The 21611-nt window shown below is 38.2% G+C and overlaps 1 protein-coding gene across 1 annotated transcript; it reads right to left on the bottom strand.

Moving 5' to 3' along the window:
• Positions 1–5245: 5245 nt before the first annotated feature.
• Positions 5246–21301, bottom strand: LOC119727960 (cell wall protein RBR3-like). The gene is made up of 7 exons (XM_038200042.1): positions 20989–21301; positions 18932–19072; positions 9727–9995; positions 8922–9006; positions 8006–8461; positions 7100–7202; positions 5246–6563 (listed from the first exon to the last, which is right to left on the bottom strand). The coding sequence occupies exons 1-7, from the start codon at positions 21065–21067 to the stop codon at positions 6026–6028; spliced, it is 1671 nt and encodes a 556-aa protein (XP_038055970.1). The 5' UTR covers positions 21068–21301; the 3' UTR covers positions 5246–6025.
• Between the last annotated feature and the right edge of the window lie 310 nt (positions 21302–21611).

A 21611-nucleotide genomic window follows, 5' to 3' on the forward strand; every position in this document is an offset into this window, starting at 1 on the left:
TCGGATTCTCATTTGCGTTATCTCGATGTTGTCTAAGAACAGGAGGCAAAACGTAATGAATTATTATGAAAGAAACCCCAAAACACACAAAGACCTTAAACATTAAAGTTATAGGACTGAAGTATTCAAGAAATGTTTATTAAGCCATGGCCGTTCCTATCACAAAGTATAAACATTATTGTTTAATTTTTTCATGAGTTATAACTGAAACAAGACAGTCACTTTTTAAACAAAAATCACTTGAACTTTGACAATTGCACATCTCTGCATACTAAGTTTCAAGTTCATGCATTGCTCCATTTGAAAGAAAAGCTGCAGAGAATTAGAAAGGAATTCCATACATGGACGTCACTAATTTTTCCCTGCAGTGATGACCTATCAGCCATCAAAAAGCGACAATATACCCTATAAAAAGTCAAATTTCGCAGGGAAAAAAAGCATTTACTAAGAAAACACTAAGCATTTTTTCAGACCAGTCTCATAGGGTTTGTGCACAGGGTGTGAAGTGATGTCCAGGTATGGAATTCTTTCCAAGGAAAGAATGGAATTAAGTGTACAAAAATTGTACACAAAATAAATCGTACTTACATGAGTATTTCATCATCACAAAGAGTAGAACCTATAAAAGAATTAAACAAAACTGAAATTAAAAACAGAAACATTCAGTCCCTTGAAGAAAAGTCTAGCACAAAAAAGTGCACATTTTTAGTAAACAGTAAACTAAATCACTAAAATTAAACAGTGGCTATGGGCCTGGTAAAGTGTGTTTTTTTATTTGTGAGAATCTCAATTATTTCTGTGCCTGTTTCTGTGAGTGTTTTGTAGTCAGAATGTCAATCTACATATCTGCCGGTTTAGATGTTTTTAAAAATCCTTTTAAAGAAAAACCCATAAAGGGTTGTTTTGTTATACTCTGCACCGCTAACATCAAAGTGATTGTATACATATTTTTATCTAATTCATTCAAAGATATTGATATACTTTTTTGTTAAGAAATTACTTCCAATGAAGTTACCACACATGAACAAAATCGACTTTATAACCTTGGAACAAAAGTAAGACACAAGAAAAATATTGGAAGCCATGTTTCCATGGTGGCAATGCCCTGTGAGAAACCACCATGTGGGTCAGAAATTATTAATGATTAAACAATGTCCACCATTTCCCTATTTTTACGAACGATATGTGCCTTTTTCATAAAAGAAAAATCAATACTTGTGTTCATGCAAATCCTCGTTGGACCCGTAATTGATTTTGCCCCTGTAAATTGCTATATCTTTTTCTCATCACCTTCTGGGTTCTGAATTATTAAGATGGTTGTTAGAATTTAACTAGGGCAGTGCAAACACTAGTTTCATGTGATTCTCATTTCTAGAGCATCATAAAAAAAATTACGTGACGCATAAAAGTTGCAATATCTGGCCATCAAATAAGGATACTGTTTTCCGTTTTGTCTAACCCCAAAATTGTAATTAAAAACAGACCTGTGTCAACAAGCTGAACGCTGTAGAATTGAAATGTTTTTTTTTTTTTGGATTTCCAACCCCAAGACAAACATTACAACAAACGTAGTGGTTATTGTTACGGCAACCGTAACACGATTTTTAACTGCTATCGTTACGGCATTACAAAAATACTCTTGCAAAATCTGAAAGTATAGTTTTTAATCTCAACTGCCCTTTCGACCAGCTAAAAACTTTGCAGTTTGGTACCTCGAATGGTTACACGTTGGACTACCATCATGGGTCGAAGGCCTGGGTCCAAGAGCCAATAAACGTCAGAGAACCAGTCTGCCGTAACTTTAGCCACTGTGTTTTGGAACAACTGTGGCCTAGCACAAATATGGCTAGTGAGTAGTGTGGCCCGGCTAGTGTTGCATGCGCTGTCCCAGCCACACTATGTCTCAGTGGGGCTAAGCATGAAATAGCCATAAGTCAAGCATTAACGTGTTACACTTAAATTAAAATGAACACAAAATGTTCAAGTTGGTACTGGCCAGTCTTGATTCGAACCAATTGACACTACTCCCCGTGCATTAGTGCGAAAACTTACCGACTCAATTCGTCCTGTTAGTGGCCCAAAAGGTGGCTGAATTTGTAAAGGGTAGGGCCTACACGCTACGTACACCAATGCGTAACGTTACTGTATAATGTACAAGCAATGAATGAATTCAGCAAAGTGTACATCTGCACTTCCGCATGGCGCTACAACGCACACGAAAAAAGTGCAAAACGTAATCGTCCAATCAGCGACCGGGCTCGTTCGGTACATATTACTTGAGCGAAATATTATCAAGGCCTTACAAAAAAAGGAGTACAGAGTGAAAAATAAAACAAAAAAATAACCATGTTCGTTTTGAATTAAAACCAGAAATTTTACTGTCAGTTACACTGACAATATATATACAAACAAGATAAAAAAAAAAGTAGCAGCATAATTTTTGGGATGTTAAGGCAACCCTTCTCCATCGCTTGAGGGCGGTTTCCCATTCTCACCCCTGGAAAGGCTAATTTTATCTAAAATTTCTAGTTATACTAACTAATTTATTTATTTATTTATACTAATACTAACTTATCCCCCCCCCCAATAAAAATACATGACACAATTATAATGTATGTAAATAATGTATGTCGGGCTGCAAATTTGGCACTACGTAGGATCGGGCAAATTCGTAAATATCTTGATCAGTCAACTGCTGCGAAACTTGTTCATGCATTTATCACCTCCCGCTTAGACTATTGCAATAGTTTATTGTATCGTTTGCCAGACCGTGAGATTGCTAAGTTGCAACAAGTCCAAAATGCTGCTGCCAGAATGGTGACACGTGTGAAAAAGTACCACCATATAACACCAGTCCTTCTGCAATTGCATTGGTTGCCAGTCCGCAAGCGCATTTCGTTTAAGATCTTGTTGCTAACGTACAAAGCACTCCACGGGCTTACACCTGGTTATATAATTGAATTATTGACAGATCACAGGCCGATCCGCTCACTTAGATCAAGTAGCAAACATCTTCTGAAACTGGCCACAACATCAACATCATATGGTGATAGAGCATTCTCTGCAGCTGCTCCCAAACTTTGGAATGAGCTTCCATTGTCTATTAGATGTTCCAAGTCGGTAGATGATTTTAAGAAATTACTAAAGATCTATCTTTTTAACTGTTGAACACAAGTCTGCATTTTATTCATGTTTTAGTTTTCATTTGAAGTGTTGCACACATTTGTTTTTGTCCATGCATTTACAAGGAATAACAGTGATTGGGGTTTTTAATATACAAATGAAGTTTTTACAGTATTTTAATGGTGTTTTATCTATGTGCGGTAATGCGGTATTTAACAGTTTACAGAATTTTACAGAATTTCTAACGATTAATCATTCAGACAACAGCTGGTCCGGCCGAAGTTTGTAACCAAGTTAAGTTTTAAATTTGGATTCTTGTTCTATTGTTAAGCGCTTTGAGGAATCTTTGATTCATATTGCGCTATATAAATGCTGTTTTATTATTATTATTATTTTCTCTTATATCACAGATTAACATTGAAATTGATATCGGGGTTTATTCCCCGATAAACTAAGCAACGGTATTCCCTATCATATCAGTGGATGGAGTATAGGCCTATAGGCTACTTACCAATCTGCTGAAACGCATCATTGTTCCTGCAGATGGCTTCGATTCGCTGATGAAAAACTTCACAAATTGACGATTTCCGGAATTAAACCAACATGCGGCACGCTCCGTTTCTTCACATTATGGATGAAAAATTATCAAGAAATCTTCTAGCGAGAAATTGGTCGTTTGTTGGTAATGAATTAAGTCTTTGATATGTGACGTCATCAAAGTCAGTCAAATTAACCAAACGACACTTTAGAAATGACTTCTTTGAAATTCATTCGCAGAATGTGGCGATTCCAGAATGTCTTGCCTCCGCAGCTAGCTAGCGGCACAGTACAGTTCTTATACACAGATCGAAATGTACGTAAAATAGGAGCAGTCGATGAATGTGCATGGACGAGAGAAGTCTTTGTGAGACTAGCTCGAGGCGATACGTGTACCGCGTCTTTTGATGTTTCACCAATCGATACAATAATAATTATGACTTTGCACTTCCAGAAAATACACACACATAGGCCTATATATTATTCGATACTTATGAATCGATAACTCAACGGCTGTTCCATTACCCTCGTTTCTGTCATTATTCGCGAAGACATACTATACGGTTATTATTATTATATATATAAATATATATTTCTGGTAAGTGCTCCAGGCACCGCGGCTCGCAAGCCTGGGGAAATCAGTAGAGAGAAATTACTGTTTTAGAGGTGGGAGGAAACCCCAGACGAATATTCTGGGGAAAACCCACAGAATCAGGCAGGGAATCCCAGTCCACATGTTGGCACAGGCAAGGGCGGATCCAGAACACAATTTTTTTTTGGGGGGGGCCAAAAAAATGTTGGTCCCTCCCAAAAAGTGGGTCCAAAAAATTACGGCGTGGGGTTCGGGGCCCGCTTAAGGAATTTTTGGATTCTAGATGCTCTGTGGTGCGATCTGAGGCAATTTCTGACCACTTTAACCAATGTTTTTTGAGGAAAAGATTGTGGTGTACTCATTGCCTGCCTTTATTGCGATGTCACATAAAAAATAAAAACAAATTGATTTCGTTTGGGGGGGGGGGGTCATGGCCCCCTTTGGCCCCCCCCCCCCCCGGATCCGCCCTTGAGCACAGGCAGGATTCGAACCCGGGTGACCGCGGTGGAAGCTAGGCGAGGAAAGTACCACTAAAATCGGCTCTCAAAAGTCGAATGTGGAGAAAAGGGTTTCCTTTGCCATTTTAGATGCACCACTACCCGCGAGCATAAACTGTTCGGAATGACAGGTAACAGCCAATATTTGCAAATTGGTGTCATGCGCAGTCTCGCGATTGATCATGTGACTAGTCACGGGTCGTGAGATAAGCCCAGGTGTCTCATTGTTTGGGAGATGGAGCGGAGGCAAGTTGTAATCAAGAAATATTTGAATTAGTGACTGTTCACTGTATGAAGTGAGAATTGAGTCGTATCATCGGTATAACTTATTCAAGGATGGATGCCGGACATGCAATAGCAGCAGGCTTATTTATCATCAAAATAAACTGCATGCAATTCGATTCACCGATTTTACTATTACAACGGCCAAAGTCCATTACTCCTCAAGAAAAATTCATTAGAAAGAGAAAGACACAAACACCTTGACAATGCTGTCTTGACTTTAATTTAACTTTAAATATCTTTTTTTCTTCAAACAATAAACTAATTAGTGGTATAGTATGTTAAGTTGAACTATGATTACTGCACCTCGGACTAGACAGGAGCCTATGATACCAAAACCACTGTGTTCGATATAAACGTGTAAATCGTATGCATCTCGTATTATTTAACTTACAATATCATAAATATCAAATTAACATTGTAAATAATATACATGTATATTGAAGGTTTTTTAACACAGTCATATATGATAATTAGGACAAATGATCTAGCTAAGCATGACTATTTTAATAAGTTGGTTAAGTGTCCATTTTGTTTTTTCTATACAACATATAATACCGCATTCTATAGTAATTTTATGCTTACTGCGTTTATTGTTTCTCTTTAAGCACAATAATCTCCATTGCTTTGAGTAATTTCAATAAGACATTAAGGTATCATCCTTTTCATATTATGGACTGTACATTTGTGTACTATAAATACATGGTATGAGTATTGCATAAAATAAGATTTGGTCATCAATTATAATGTTGATATTATGTAATCTTCCCGAATTAAAACAATGTTCGTCCTAACCGCACATAATTTATATAGGCCCCTACTGGCAGAGTTTTATGGCAAAGAAAGATCATATTAGTTTTATATAATGCGCAAAATTAAACAAACCTACGCCGAAACAGATCATCATTGGTCAGAATTCAAAATTTGAGGAGCGATTGGATAGGACAAAGTTGAACTTGATGATCATTATTGTTATTCACATGTAAACATGTTCTTATTCTTTGAAGGGAATGTACAACTGGTTTTCCACCATTCCGTAAGAGCCAGCCGCCCCTTGTTCGTTCCCAGTGCTGTTCGGATCGCGTATAGCCGCGTACTCTTGCTCATTACCTTCAGAGGGCGCCCTTCCCGCAATCCCACTTCTCCCTGCTGCTGATGACGACCCGCCGTTGCCATCCCGATTTGCATACGTGTATGAATATTCATTTGTGACACCACCCTGATCGGGAATGGCTGTATACAGAGCCGACTCCCCTCGACGCCTGGGGGCGTTCTTCTCCCCGATCTCTTGGTATGAGCAATCGCCGCCTGCACCAGCCGTATCTGAGCTCTCAAGAGTGTGGTATTCCACATCACTTTCCCGCCCAGTTTCATCGATGCTGCTGTATGACTGCTGCTGCAGTAGCTCCTGATAGCTGTAGTTTGCCCGTTTTTTGTTATTGGCGGTTGGAAGAGAGTCTACCTCGCCACAGTAGGAAGGGTTGTCGACGCGTGTGACCTCTTTGGCGGCCTTCGAAGCAGGTTTGCGCGTGCTGTAGAAATATTGGACAGAAATATAGAACTATAAGGTTGTTTTACAATATATGAAGTTTAATGATGATAATTGCTATCGATGATACATGAATATGATGAAATTGATGGTGTAATTATGGGGAGGATATGTTGACGATTATGAAGAATAACAGTGTTGGTGTATATAATGGTTGAAGAAGTTGAAGAGTGGTGATGACGAAACAATGGTATACGACAACTATTAGTAAGATGATAACAAGTGAATATAAGGACAACTTTGAAAACAATAATGCCAATGATAATAAGAATTTATCATAGTGATGATCGAAAGCATTGGACGACAATGTTTAGGAGTAAAGTAGGATGAGAATGGTAGCAAATTTATCAAGGAAAACATAGATTACTACAAAGAAAACAATGCAATCGGATGCTGTGAAGATATGGTAACATTTTAAATCCCTTCGTTTACATTACAGAAACTTCTACCTAAGATAACCACATGTAGCATTATTTGTTAGTGTTTTCATAACATATTTCCAGACGTATTTTTCTTTACCTCTTTTTCCTTTTAAATGCAAGGCAAAGAGTCAAGCCGATCAAGAGCAGGGCTATACACACCACCACGATGGGACCAACGAAGGAGGGGGATGATGATCCGCCTACAGTGGGGAAAAACACAACGGATTAACGGTGCAATACAGTATAAATAGGCCAAAAATCCGTCCGCCGAGCTCATGAATAAAAGTATAGGCCTACACTTAATTTCTTCTACATTGAAGGGTTTGAAAATTGAAGAGATATGGCAATGCACCTCTGGCCCGGACTTGGGGCTTCCAATTCTGAGCATTTTGGATGAAATTGGGCCCGAAAGTGGCGCTGTTTAGCCATGTTGTGGAGGGATCTTATTTTTCAATATGGCTGCTTTCCCACTTCGGAAAAACACCACTCGTTTCAGAGGTCGTTTCTTTGGTGAGAATTTCTCGAAAAGTCATAAGTCAACCCGCAAAAATTGAAAAGAAAATGAAAGATGACATGTTGATCATCGTTTTACTGTGCAGCCTGAATACATGTAAGAGTTCTGAGTATATAAAACGAAATTGAAGCACGGGGGATTTCGCACTGGTGTCTACAGCTATGGGAAATTATTTGCTCGGGTGTATCCTTAAGGCCAAGGGTATTTTTAGCATTGGGTATTTCTTTCTAGTAAAGAAACCAAGATTTGAAAGCGTACTGCATTGTATAACTCAGTAACCTGAGGAAAGCTAGAGTGAGAATGCGAGGAACGAATCTGCACAACAGCCGGCCAGCCAAATACTATTCATTTACTTTTCCTCTTTTGTTTCATTTCTAAATATTAATATCGTCCGCATCTATATACACAAATCTTTCATAAAAGTGCATTCTTCTGGCAAGGAATAAAATCTTTATAAGTTCAAGTGTCTAACCTAATGACTGCACTTACTTTGTAAGTTTGAGTCCACGCTTATACCAACAGTCGAAGGGTTGTCAGGAACAACCGAAATGTCCACTTCCGTTTCTAAGGAGGAAGCCGTTGTCATGGTAACTGTTGAGCTAACAGCTGTGTCTTTTGATGCAGATGTCACCGTTGATGCTTGGGGACTCTTTGTCCAAGCGCCGGTCAAAATGGCTTTCGTTGTTAATGGGATTGTTTTAGCCCTAGTAGTTGGCATAATTTTGTATGGGACGGTTGGTGCGGCAGTTGATGGCATGGTTGGTGGCATGGTTGGTGGATTGGTTGGTGGATTGGTTGGCGGAGGTTGTGGAGTTGTTCGTTGAGTGGTGGTGGATGGCGCGGTGGTTGTAGGAGCCGTGGTGGTTGAAGGGGTTGTCTGTTGAGTGGTAGTTGATGGAGTTGTTGGTTTAGTGGTGGGAGGCTCTGTGGTCACGGTAGGTGTAGCTGGAAAATAATTGTAAAACATGTGACATAGATAAATTTGTTTGACTAAACGCAACCAGCATGCAAAGTCATATGTTAACGGGGACCGTTAGAATGATGCCAGTTCGGGAGATAACTTAGGCTTGGGAAAAAGGTTGCCTATTAAACGATTTTTATACACTCAAAATAAAAGGTGGGCACTAACGAGTTGATATTTTGCCCAATGTTGGTCAACATACCAACTGCCTACACTATTGGCCAAATTCTTCCCAATGTTTGTCAGTTTTTACCCGAATTGAACAGTGAGGTAATTTCATACCAATGTTGGACAAATAAACATTGCCTATAGTGCTTTACCCTACGTTTTTAGTGAAGGGCACACTATGGGTAATGTGCATCTCAGGTAGAACATTGGACAACTACTGCTTCTTGTTAGAACCACACTTCTAAGAGAATAAGATATTCATTCCAGATGACTTACTTGGGTCATCAAAGACGTCTGTGATGATAAGATCATCGATGGCGATGTCGCTTTGATACTTCCCTCGAGATGCGATGATGTACACCTGTCAAAGGTAAACATGATCATTTCCGTAAATGAATAATTCGTTGCAGAATAATGTGCAGCTCTTTGGAGGAAAGCACGAGAGATGTTGTTATGAAATTTAAAGCAGTAGGGCCTATGCATCGTTATTTCGTTGGGAAGCTAAACATTAAGTGATGCGTTCTCTTTGTACCTATCTTAGCCGATGCCGATCGAGCTGTGCTATCGTATAGGAGGACCAAATCGGCTAAATCCGGTCCATTGCGCAAAGCCATTCTGAATCAGTTGAAAAGTGTGTTGTGTCCTCTAGGAAAACAAGTGCAAGTGCACAATAAGCTCTGGCCGTCTTGCATTTAATCTATCAAAATGATCCCTGCCAGAGCTGAATAATGCGACGCCGATGGCACATATGGAACACCATACGTTAGATGTACCTATATTTATAGCGATTTGTGATAAATACCACGTGACTAGAACATAACTGCACATATTTTGCCTCCATTTACACACTTTTCATAAACATCTTTCCCAATCTTGGTCAAGTATTTAATTTATTTTGTTTGCTTTTTTGGAAAATAAAAATTTGGTAGTTATATATTATATGGGAAACGTATAGGGCCTTATTTTGGTCTATATTCTGAGGACAGACCGACCGACCACCAAGTGACATGTAGAAGCTCCTGACAAAGCTTAAAACTGACCAACTTCAAAACATTAAAACACAAGTCTTAGAGTAATTTACCCTGAAATCTCTCTGACACGTGAAGTCCACCTGACCGGACGATCGCCACTCATTGCCCTGATTCCTCCGCCTAGTCCACACCGGCGAGCTGTCCCCACACACATACACGTCAAGACTACCCATGTCGTCAGTCCCGAGGCCATCATACATGTGATAGTAGAACTCAATGCGGCCACGCCCTGAGGTCAGCCGGTACAAGGGAGTGTAAAGGGTACTCCTTCGGCCGAATTCGTAGTACTTCTCGCTGGATGGGGCGTAGATGTACTGCCCTTTATGGGACAACAAAGGCAGAAAAGTCTTAGCAAATAATTTGGGCAAGTTCTTACTATTCAAAACAAGAGTCGGAAGTCTGTTCATAAGTGAGAAGTGTTTCTGATTGTAACTAAGACATATTCCTCGTTATTCTTGCTCATCCTTGTGACCTCGCTTGCGATTTTACTTGCGACTTCGCTTGCGATTTGACTTGTGACTGACCTGTGATCTGGCACTAAATTGACTTGTGATTAAACTAAATATTACAAGGTGAGTCCGAAGAAAGTGACCTAATAAGAAAAGAAATATTTGGAAAAAAAATATGAGCCGGGCTCGCTCCATTTAATAAAAATAACATGGGGATAACGTACATATTATTGGCTAGAAACTGTGGAAAAATTCACGTAATTTGCGCACTATGTTCAGAAGTCATGTCTATTTTAATACATACATCACAACATTCAGCTGTCCACCAATGATCATTTACCGTTCAAATACAATGGAAAAGAGGGCTTTTTCGTGACTTCATAAATGAATGGAAATTTGCACGGACTCAAACAGACAAAAAAACACACCATCATTATTTAAGAAAAGAATCCTCATATTCAACACATAAAATCTGACAGTAAAAGTAATGTTTCTGCCGTGACAAGAAATCTCATTTGTATCTGAATGCCTGTGTGCAATCTCTGGTTCTTCAAATGGCATCCCATGGGCGGCTGTAAAAATGGATTCTCTCAGTAAAAAATGCATAACCAGTACTTCTCATGGAATGGATCAATTTCAGTAATTCTTTTTTTTTCAAATGAGTGGAAGAACATGCTCGTTAAATATATGCTTCGTTAGTGAATAAAATTCAATTGCTTTGAATATAAGGGGAAAAATCCTTAATTCAGATCCCTTTCTTTTTGACTCAAGATGATAGCATGTTTGTACAAGTGCTTCAATGGTAGAAACGTTTTGGGGATGTATGTAAAAAGTAGGCTTCTTTATGTCCAACTTTAAAGCCAAAGTCAAAAGGATGATCGTCATCCTCGAATAAAATGAGAACTTTAATCAACCCAGCCTTCTCTTGAAACGTTTTTAATCCAAATCTTTAAAGTACTGGCAGTTCGAGAATAATTTCAAGTAGGTAAAACATTTTTATAAGTAGGTGCACTAATTTATTTCGAGTGGAGATTTTGGAGTCGAGAACTTTCTTGTCCTGTTGAAATTAATTCAGACCTTCATTTTATTGAAAAAATTATTTTAGCACCCAACGAAGCCAAAGCAGCAACGTAACCGAAGTTTGTGAAATGGCCTTTCTTCGTTTGTTTGTAAACATTAAAACACGCATGCGCACTTGAAGAAGTCGCGTGCGCTTTTGTTCTTTTTGTCAACGTCAAGAAAGGTCATTGAGTAATTTGCATATTTCCATGGTATTGAACAAGGGGTACAAAGCTCAGAACAATGTTAGAGGTTTTAGAAATACAGACACACTGCGTTTGTCTGTAAAAAATATAAATTTTAACCATAAATAATTTTATTCCGAATTTATCATGGGTTTTAACGTAATATGCTTGTATATTTTGCCGAGTTATTTGTGAATTGTCGAACGCGTATGTCGAATAACAACCAGAAACATCACCTCCTGAATAATGCATGAGCGTGAAATCGGACTTTCAACCAATCAAAATGCGCTGTCGCTCCGGAAGTATACAGAAACAGTTTTGGATTCACGTGTAGCGGACGTACATTTTGTGATCTCACTTTGTTACTATAGTGCAAACAGCGATTTTTTTGTGGCTGAATTTCCAGAAATTCAGTTGAATAATGGGCTCCAATGAGTCAAGAAAACGCCCGACCCATGTATCAGGTAAAATTGTTTTCACTTTTGTTCTAACTTGACATTTTCTGGTAAGAACTTCGATGTAAAATATTGCGCGACATGCCCGTTGCTATGGGCATGCATGTCTTCCATTTCCACAACTCGACATGCTATACGCTAGCGCACATTGGTTGAGTTAAACGAAAGTGATTCTAACATTTCATTTTTTCCCTTGCACTGTTTCAGCATCGGACATGGAGGTGTACGGGCATACATCAAAGTTATCTAAGAGAGCTTTGAAGAAGCAAAATAAGGTTTGTTAATTTGTTTAAAAAAGAAAAACAGACACTAATTTGAACTGTTTCTAGTTTGACTTTGACTTTGGAGTCTTGACTTGAGCATATTGAGTGTTCACAGTATACATTTGGGCCCACTCATATTCCATTGGCATTGCCAAAAAACAAATTCAATCCACGTAATCTTTGCACTGAGGTCTGCAGTGATAGGCCTACATAAGCATCACATCTCTTATCAAATATATTTATGTAAGCATCACATCTCTATCATCATGTCTTTGGCTTTTTTAATTACAAATTAATGATTCTTTTTAAGGAATTAGATATTTTGATAGCATCATTTTGCTCTGAAAACAGGCGAAGGCCAAGATGGCCAAGGCCCTGGCTGAGACCAAGGCTCAAGGTGATGCTGAACTGCGAGCTCTAGCTCTGGCTGGAGCTGGACACGGTAGGTTAAATTTGATCATTTATGATTAAATTCTTATTTCTTTAGTACAAAATATTGCCATCCAATGACTGTTTCTGATTGTTTCCTTAAAGAAAATCTGCAATTTGGACTAACTTCTTGCAGTGCGACATTTATTGAGTATATTTCCATGTTTCTCATATGGTACATCCATGTTACAATTCTAAAATTCAATGGAAAATTGTTACACTTATTATTTTCCAAATTAAACTTGGGCGAGTTTAATAATTTGAGTTATCATCATGCAAAGTAATTATTTCCAATTGTTTATGTACAAATCATCATTGATATATCTTTCATATTTGTGATGTTTTATAGGTGGGGTCCAGTTGCCAGTCATCATCAGTGAGAAGACCCCTGAGCAGAACCCAGAGCAGACTCCAGGGCAGACCCCTGAGCAAACCCCTGAGCAAACCCAAGAGCAAGCCCCAGAGCAAATTGCAAAGCAGACCCCAGAGCAAGCCCCAGAGCAAACTGCAGAGCAGGCCCAAGAGCAAGCCCCAGAGCAAACCCAAGAGGAATCCCCAGAGCAAACCCAAGAGCAAACCCCTGTGCAGACCCCAGGGCAGACCCCTGAGCAAACCCCAGAGCAATTGACTACCGCCATTGAGCAAACCACCAATGAGCATGCAACCCCGGAGGAAATTCTGGAGGTAAGTTACTGCTTAGGTTGTAACCTGGTCATAATAAAGATCCAATTACTGTTGTTGGTGCATTTATTTTGCTGTATCTTTTGATGTTTCATTACTTTGTTCAATGATTAAAATGAATTTGTGTCAGTTAGAGCACAAGCCATTTTCACTGAAGTTAATTTTCAAGCTGATTTGTGAGTTGCATGGTCAGAGTAAATGTCATCAGAAGTGCCAAGTTTATAAGTGAAGTGTACTTCATGTACAATTAGTGTATTAAGTAATGCCAAACATTTGATTTACATCACTAAAGGACAATTTCAGCAGTCTCAATGAGGAGGCTGTTAAACTGGTGAAGGTCATCCTTGCCGACTTAGACAAAGACGAGGAAAGTGCATCACCGCCTGATGAGGATCAAGGCTCTGATGATGCTAAGTCTGAAGTTAATCAGGATGATGTAAGTGAGAAAAGTTACTCAAGTTATTTTACTACATTCAAAGGGAGGTGGCCTTGTAGTTAGGGTTCGTGACTCGTGGCCATGGGATCAGGGGTTCGATCCAGCCATAATGTTGTGTCCTTGGGCAAGCCACTTCACCCCAACTTGCCTTTCTCCACCCCGGAGAATAAATGGGGGTCACCAAATCAGCTGAAGTCCAATTCGGTGTTATGCTTTGTGTACCACTGGTATTGTGGCTCGTTAAAAATATAAATATTTGTGTAAGTGAAGCTAAGACTAGACACACATAGAACATGTAATGAAAAAAAGCAGGAATGATTAAGTGGAAATGTGGAATGTTTTCATTACAAATATTCTCAATTTCCGAACAGACGATCATGACTGATGACCTAGCAGCTATTCTGGAGCAGGATGCTGCTTATCTGGTCAATGTCTTTACCAACATGGATGGTCAAGATACTGATGTGGATTCACCCACAGAAGCTGACAAGGTTTGTATGTGGTTTCATTTATTTCCTTTGGACAAATTCATTGAGTCACAAAATTAAAGAGGAAATGAGTATTATAGTAATCTGATTTCAACAGATCAATACATTGATATTGATATCAAATATAACCTCGTTTATTATTTTGACATTATTATAAAATGCACTAAATTTAGTGAGGACATCCATTGATCCACTGGCCAGAATCAGCAAAATTGATTTAAAACCAATCAGATATAAGATGAGTAACATTGATATTATAGCTAATGTTTTAATCACTTTGGTGTGCAAATGAAAATGTATTTGCACAAGTACATTTAGTACAGTCTGGTTGGTCTTTACACCCCGAGAATTCTGTTCTAGGTGCTGTGGAAGTCTTACATAAACGTAAAATACAAAAGACACTACCGTGTGAATTTAGTCAAGTGAAAACGTTGCATACTGCTAAAATTAAGAACATGTTTTGGTTCTAATAACACAGGACCTCATGTCAGATGACCAGGCAGCCATCTTAGAACAAGATGCTGCTTATCTGGTCAACATCTTCACCAACATGGATGTTCAAGATGATGATAACAATGTGGCTTCAACCTCGGATGCTGACATGGTGGGTTTATTTTAAAACATTTTGATTTCAACTTTCCCTTTTATCAGAAACTGTTTTAACAGTTTACAAAATTAGAATGAAATGTTTATTTTAATTCAACTGTTTGATTTTAACTTTTATCTATGATTTTGAAAATGTCTTAATATGAAAATTTACATATGGTTCTTTCAGACAATTGGAACAGAGGAAGAAATGGCCGAGTCATCTAAGAAGCCATCCACTGCATCTAGGATCAGAGCAGCCATGAAGTCAGCATCAAAGAAAACCCGCAGAGCTCTTCTCGGCAAGAAGAGCAACAAGGAGAAAGGTTATAAGAAGGGAGAAAAGAACAAAAAGGAAAAGCGGGAGAACAATCCGGACAAAGAAGAAAAAAAGAACAATGACAAAAAAGAGAAAGAGGAGGAAAAGGCAAAAGAGGAGATGCAAGCAAATGAAGAGAATGAGGAAGCAAAGAACAACGAGAAGTCAAACAAGAAACAGAAGAAAAAGGATAAACAGGGGAGGAAGGAAAGGGCAAAACAGGAGAAAAAGAAGGAAAAACAAAGGAAGGGGGAGCTCAAGAGAAAGATCAAACACGAGAAACAGGAAAAAGAGGACAAGAAAAGAAACAATGACAAAGAGGAAGGAAGTGGAGGGGAAGACAAAGGGAAGAGAAAGAAGGAAAAGCAGAAAAAGAAGAAAATGGACAAGGAAGAGAAAAAGGAGAACAAGAAAAAGAAAAAGCAGGAGAAACTGGACAATCAGCAGAAAATGGATAAAGATGAACCAATCAGAAAGGAGAACAAAGGGAAGACAAAGGACAAAAAGAAAAAGGGAAAACAGAAGAAAAAGAACCTCGAGGAAATGTCAAAGCAGGAGGAAAATCAGCAGGAACAGAACAAGGCAACTGAGGATGTACAAAAACTCAAGAAAAAGGACAAACAGGGGAAGAAGAAGAAAGATAAGCAAGAGAACAACAAAAAGGATGTATTAAAGAAAATGGCACAGAAAAAGAGGAAGGAGGAAAAAGAAAAGAAAAAGGAGGCAAAGAAAGAAAAACAGGAACAGAAGAAGAAAGACAAGCAAGAGAAAAGAGAACTTGAGAAAAGGCTGAAGCAAGAAAAACAGCAGAGACGGAAGAAAAAGGAAGAGCACAAAAGGGGAAAACAGAAGAAAACGAACCAACAGGGGGAAACGGGGAGACGGCTTAAGGAGGAGAAAGCCCTTGAGGAGATAGCTTCTGGTAAGAGCAAGACCAATCTTAAAGATTGCCTGAACCCTGCAAACCAAGACAACACATCTAGTGCCAAAAGATCGGCCATTCCAGTGCGAGTGACAAAGTTGTCTTCCAGCGACAGGTCACAAGTGATGACTCCTCGCAGCCGCAGCAAGATAACACCTGTCTCGAGTCACAGTGGAAAGACCATCCCCACAAAGATCCCCAAGCCGTGTGTTGATGTCCAAAATCAACAAGACAAACATCAACTCACTGCAAGTCAACCAAAGAGTCAACTCGGCCACTGCTCATCCACACTGAGTTCATTGGGCAAATCAACAGACAAGCCAAAAGGTGGTCTCAAGAGTGGACGATGCACAACACAAGTTTGCACGACAACTCTAAGGAAAACTTCAACAATTCCAAGAGCAGGAAACACAAGTCCTGCACTGTCAACATCCCACGAGCAAGAAAGTGATCACTTGGGTAGACCACCCCAAGACTCTTGCCATCTTGGTAGCAGAACTTCCAAGATTCCCAGAAGTACAACCTCCAAGATTCCAACAATTGTAAGAGTGCCGAGTCAATTGTCTATCTCTGCAACGAAAACTTCCAAGATTCCGAGAAGTGCAACCTCCAAGATTCCAACAACTGTAAAAGTGCCGAGTCAATTGTCTATCTCTGCAAACAAAACATCAAGTGATCTCCTGACTGGAAGAGTGAAATATTCTGATGTTCATAGAAGCAAGATTCCAAAGGCTCTGAGAGGTGCAGCCTCAGCCTCACAACTGCAGACAGGCAAGAGAATTCGATCTCTGCAGGCTTCAAACAAACAGTCCGATGTTATGTTGACAACAGCAGAATGCGGCTCGAGAGAGAATCCTCGTGAAAGGATATCTAAGATTCCTCGAAGAAGACCTGTGGAATGTCAAAGGCACAAACTCCAACATTTATAGCCCCCCCCCCCCCCCCCAAAAAAGGAAATAGCAGTAGCGAATGTTAGGTGGCGTCTGACGAACGTTTTGGGTTCGAAGATGCTGGAAAAACAATCAAGGTTTTGATCCCTGATCCACTTCAGATGAAACGGAGCAATTTATAGACATCGGGGAATAGGTCATGGAACAAGTCTAGCTGGCTTGTACCCGTTCAGTTTATTTTTGGCAAACAAAATGCGGACTAACTAAATATGGTAGATTTGGTAGGTTTGAAAAAAAAAGCCATTTTTTTCCTAAGCTCGTCGGCCGACCAGCGTTGGAAACTGAACAAAAAATACCACCTTTCTTAAAAAATACATTACACCAGGTGCCATGATTTTACAGGATGCTTTAGACTGTCATTTACTAACAGTCCAGTAAGGTATTTCATAATAATTTGGTAGTTTTGTTTTTTTGATGTTTGCAAATGTTATATATTCCCTTTCATCGAAATGGGTGAGCTCAAGGAATGTTGAGTAAACGTTGAATCGTACGAATTATTATACGAGTTCCACTTGTGGACTTGAAGAGAATGATGTGATTATATACGAATGATGTTAAGCCATTTATAAAATCAGTTTTATAATTATTATTTAGTTTGATTGCGAAGTTTCACGGTAAAGTCGTAAGAAATCGCGACCGGCCTGAATGACGATTGTCATACTTAAAAAAAAAGGGGGGAGTAAATGAAACTGATTGCTGTTGCCAAAACCAAATTGTGACTTAAATAATTGGGCTTGGTCTTGTAAATTTGCAAACGTTATAATCATGCATGTAAATTTCACTATTAATCAAGCTAATGCACTTTGACAGTGCAGAGACGAAGCAGTTATTTCATAGTTTATTGGAATTATCCTTTGTGTGAATTGTGAATATCGTCTGTAGACAGATTTTGTCTTCAAGTTAATGAGTGTTGCGATATTTGAAAGAAAACTAAAAAACCTGTATAATTGTGTATTGATACACGATTTTTTATGGTGTGCATATATAAAAACAAATACTTGTGATTGTGTGATCATGGCGATTTGCATGTATATTTTCAATCAGTTTAAAAAGCATGAAACACGTAAACTTAATTTAATCGTGTGCCAATGTTTATAAAAAAAAATCGTGATAAATTGTGATAATTTTAATTTTATAATGAACACAAAAAATCTTGTACAAAAAGACGGTACCTGTGTGATCATGCCAGTTTATATCTCTAAGATGATATATAAAAATGTATAAAACAAATATATTTCATTTCTGTTATACGCTTGTGATAAAAAAAATCTGTACTTATTATTGGCTATAATAATGTTAAAAGAGGTTGGATGTGGTAAAATTGAGTTTTTATATGACGTTTTTATAATACCGAATCAGATTTTATCATTTCGGAGAAGTTATTGGAATCAAAACCAGAACTATAACATGTAAATGTTCAATTTGTTATTAATTATGTAAGAACACACTGGTTAAATTCAAACGAAGACAGTTTGATTATGCTTATTGAAATCCTTACATTAAGTTAGTTTTTTATATCAGTGATGTATTTTTCAAAAATTTAAAAAAAAACTTTGTGTATATATTAACTTTGCATTACAAAAAACAAGTTTCTTGACATAGAAAATGTCTGTGCAAGGAAAATGAAAACAAAATGAAAACCGGATTTATTTTATTCCGCTAAGAATTGCAATTACTAAAGCTGAGCAAACACGTTTGTAGTAGCAAACATATCGACTGATTCATAAAAAAAACAGAGAAGTGATGATGAAATACAGTATCGCATGTAGCATTGGCCTATATTCTGTTGTGCTGGTTTTACTTGAAGAAACCTATTACAAAAATAAGTAAAACAACAACCATGTATATGTTCTAGATTATGGCACCTATATCACATTGTCCACCTATTCTTATTTTTTTTTAATGGATAGTTATATTTCGTACAAAAATCACAGAAAACTCCAGCCAAGAAAAACAGAGAATAAATGTCAGCCATAATACTTTGTATAATGTATTTATAAGTATACAACTTCAGATTATTGTGTGTTTACTTACCATTTCCGTTTCCGAAAGTGTGATCGTTTGAGGGGCCCGTGTACGCATTGGGAGTAGCCCCGCTGACGCGCCGCCAATAGAACTGGGAATTCGTGGTGTGGTCCATCCCACAAGATGTCTCAAAACTGCATGATAGCAACTCTAGACAATTAAAAAGTAAAAAAAAAAATTAGTTGAAAGGAGAAAATCCGAAAGATTTTTTAAAAAGTGCGTTTATAATAAGCACAGCATAATAATACATATAGGCCTAATCTGAAACCACACCCTTTTAAAAGTACATGTAATATCAATTCATATTTCAATCAAACAATTATTGATTTAACATACCATGGCAACACATTGCCTGATATTAAACTAGCCGTTCTGAATCAATTTAATAGAATTTTGGACTCTGGGATCAGCTTCACTAGGCTTGCCTTGTCCCCCCCCCCCTCCTCCTCCTCCTCCTCCCCCCCCCCCCCAAAAAAAAAACCCCGAGGGTGAATGTGCATTTTTTTTTCCGTTGTAAAAAGTTAACATTTGACAAGTGCACCACTTGGTAAAGTTCACAGAATTTTTTTTTATAAAGTTGCAATGACCCTGCACAAGTCCAGCCCTGAAAACTGTACTTGTGGATTGAGCATCGTTTCCTTCCGTACTGTGGCAGTGTACAGAAAGATGTCATAACTCAATTTATTAGGCCTATATCCACATGTTTTTCCGCTTGTGTGACCTTGACTCGTGTCATTGTGTTCAACCGGGAAAAGTTTGGACAAGAAAGTGTCATCACAGTTTTGAAATGATGGTTCAATGCAAGCAATAACGAAACTCAGAACACTCCCATTGTCTTAACAAGACAAGCCAAGACCAGTAAAATTGGGACAGAGCACACGAGATTCTATTAAAGATCAATTTATTCAGAATAGTCAGCTGGGTTTAGCCAATTCATATTGGCGTATCGGCTAATCCTAGTTTCAAATTGGCATAAAGTGAGATTTAACAGCATACATGGTGAGTTAAAATAAAAGGAAACCCATATGTTTTAAAGAAGTTCTGCATGTATAGCACTTTCAAAACCTAGCATGTGAAAGCCCGATTAATTTCTTTTAGTAGAAGAATCATTCAAATCGCTTATGTATTTTCAAGGAATGTTAAACACAAACACCGTTTTAAAGTTCTGTCCACGGATCACACAAAAAAGGTACTTTAACAAAATGAAAACGTGTGGGATTGTTTTGTGTATCCGTAGACAGAACTTTCAAACGGTGTTTGTGTTCAACATGTCATAACTTGCAAAGTATGAGTGATTTGAATAATTCTCCAACTAAAAGAAAGCTTATTAATTGGACTTTCGTATCCTAGATTTTGAAAGTGCTACAAGCAGAACTTCTTTTGAAAAAAAATGGTCCTGACATTTAGGTTTTCCTTTTTGTTTTTTTTTACTCACCCTGTAGTCTACATTCACACAAACAATTAGCGACAAAAATACTTGGCAAAAATGCACCAGTTGTACAATGTACAAAGAGATTTATTTGGCGTTGAAACCCAAATGAGCCGGTTTTTCAAACATTTTTACAACCAGGACTGGATTCTGATTTAGGTCATTCAGTGACAAAATGTTCTCGAAATGTATTCTTTATGTTTATGTAGAGACAACCATGATAATTTTAAGTTTTAGTCCAATCGGACAAAGGGTTTTGTAATTTGTATTCACAATTAGTCAGTAAATAATCTCTTTTTGATTCTTGAAAGCTCAACATTATACTTCCACCATGCGTCGGAAAAAGTTGTATTTCTCATGAACAAAAACGTACTATTTTATGCAAATGCCAACAGAGGCGCAAGAAATCAAAAAGAAAACTCATCCCAGTTTGGAATAACACACCCCCCCCCAAAAAAAATGTGTATATTTGAGGGTAAAGGCTGTTTTCGCAAATTTCAAGGTTCAACTTTAACTTAAGCCTAACATGGATACAACTCATGTACACTTTACCAATCAATTTACAAGTTGTTGAACTATCCTGACTAATTTTCAGAAATTTCTTTACACCCAAAATAAAAATGAAACTATAACTTACCTCTGTTTGAAGTTACTCCATTCAACAGATAAAGGAAGACGATCACAGTCGATAGAAATTGATAGTCGCCAAGTTCCATCCTTTCAGCATACGACCTCTCGGTCCGACAAGTTTTACAGCGCACAAATTTGGAAGATCGTAAGACAGCTGAAGAAATTGTGTTAATCTTGAAAATCACTTTTCAAAACACAAGTGAAAGTACTGAACGACGCCCACATCAAATTAGTTTAATGATCATTTCTCGACATCTTCAATCATTTTATAGCGTTTGTTGTCTGACGAAAGAGTTTAGTTTCACGTGATGACCGGTTTTAATTTCCAGGCATGCGTAAAAGCATGACCAATAGTGTACGTGACTTGGCATGACGAAACCGCCAATAGGAAGTCCGTCATACCGAGAGTGGGTCACTTGGCCACCGGCCTATTTCCTCAACATCCAGGGAAGAGGTTGGGCCAATTTTATTTCTGCTGGTCCCAGAGATCCAACCTGTCGTGCATCCGTACTTTGTTTTCAAATGAGTAACGGATAGACGTAACATGTATCTTTAAAGTAAAACCCAGATTAAATATCAGTATACATTGGAGATACCTTTGGAATGACTTTTTTAATCGAAGAAATAAAT

Source organism: Patiria miniata, unplaced genomic scaffold (genome assembly GCF_015706575.1).
Source record: "Patiria miniata isolate m_02_andy unplaced genomic scaffold, ASM1570657v1 HiC_scaffold_20, whole genome shotgun sequence".
Lineage (NCBI taxonomy): Eukaryota > Metazoa > Echinodermata > Asteroidea > Valvatida > Asterinidae > Patiria > Patiria miniata.

Coding starts and splice junctions, on each gene's coding strand:
- LOC119727960 (XM_038200042.1), bottom strand. CDS start 21,067: ATGGAACTTGGCGACTATCAATTTCTATCGACTGTGATCGTCTTCCTT. Junction 19,073..20,988: donor TGGAGTAACTTCAAACAGAG/GTAAGTTATAGT, acceptor TTAATTGTCTAG/AGTTGCTATCATGCAGTTTT. Junction 9,996..18,931: donor CACTTTCGGAAACGGAAATG/GTAAGTAAACAC, acceptor TGTCCCATAAAG/GGCAGTACATCTACGCCCCA.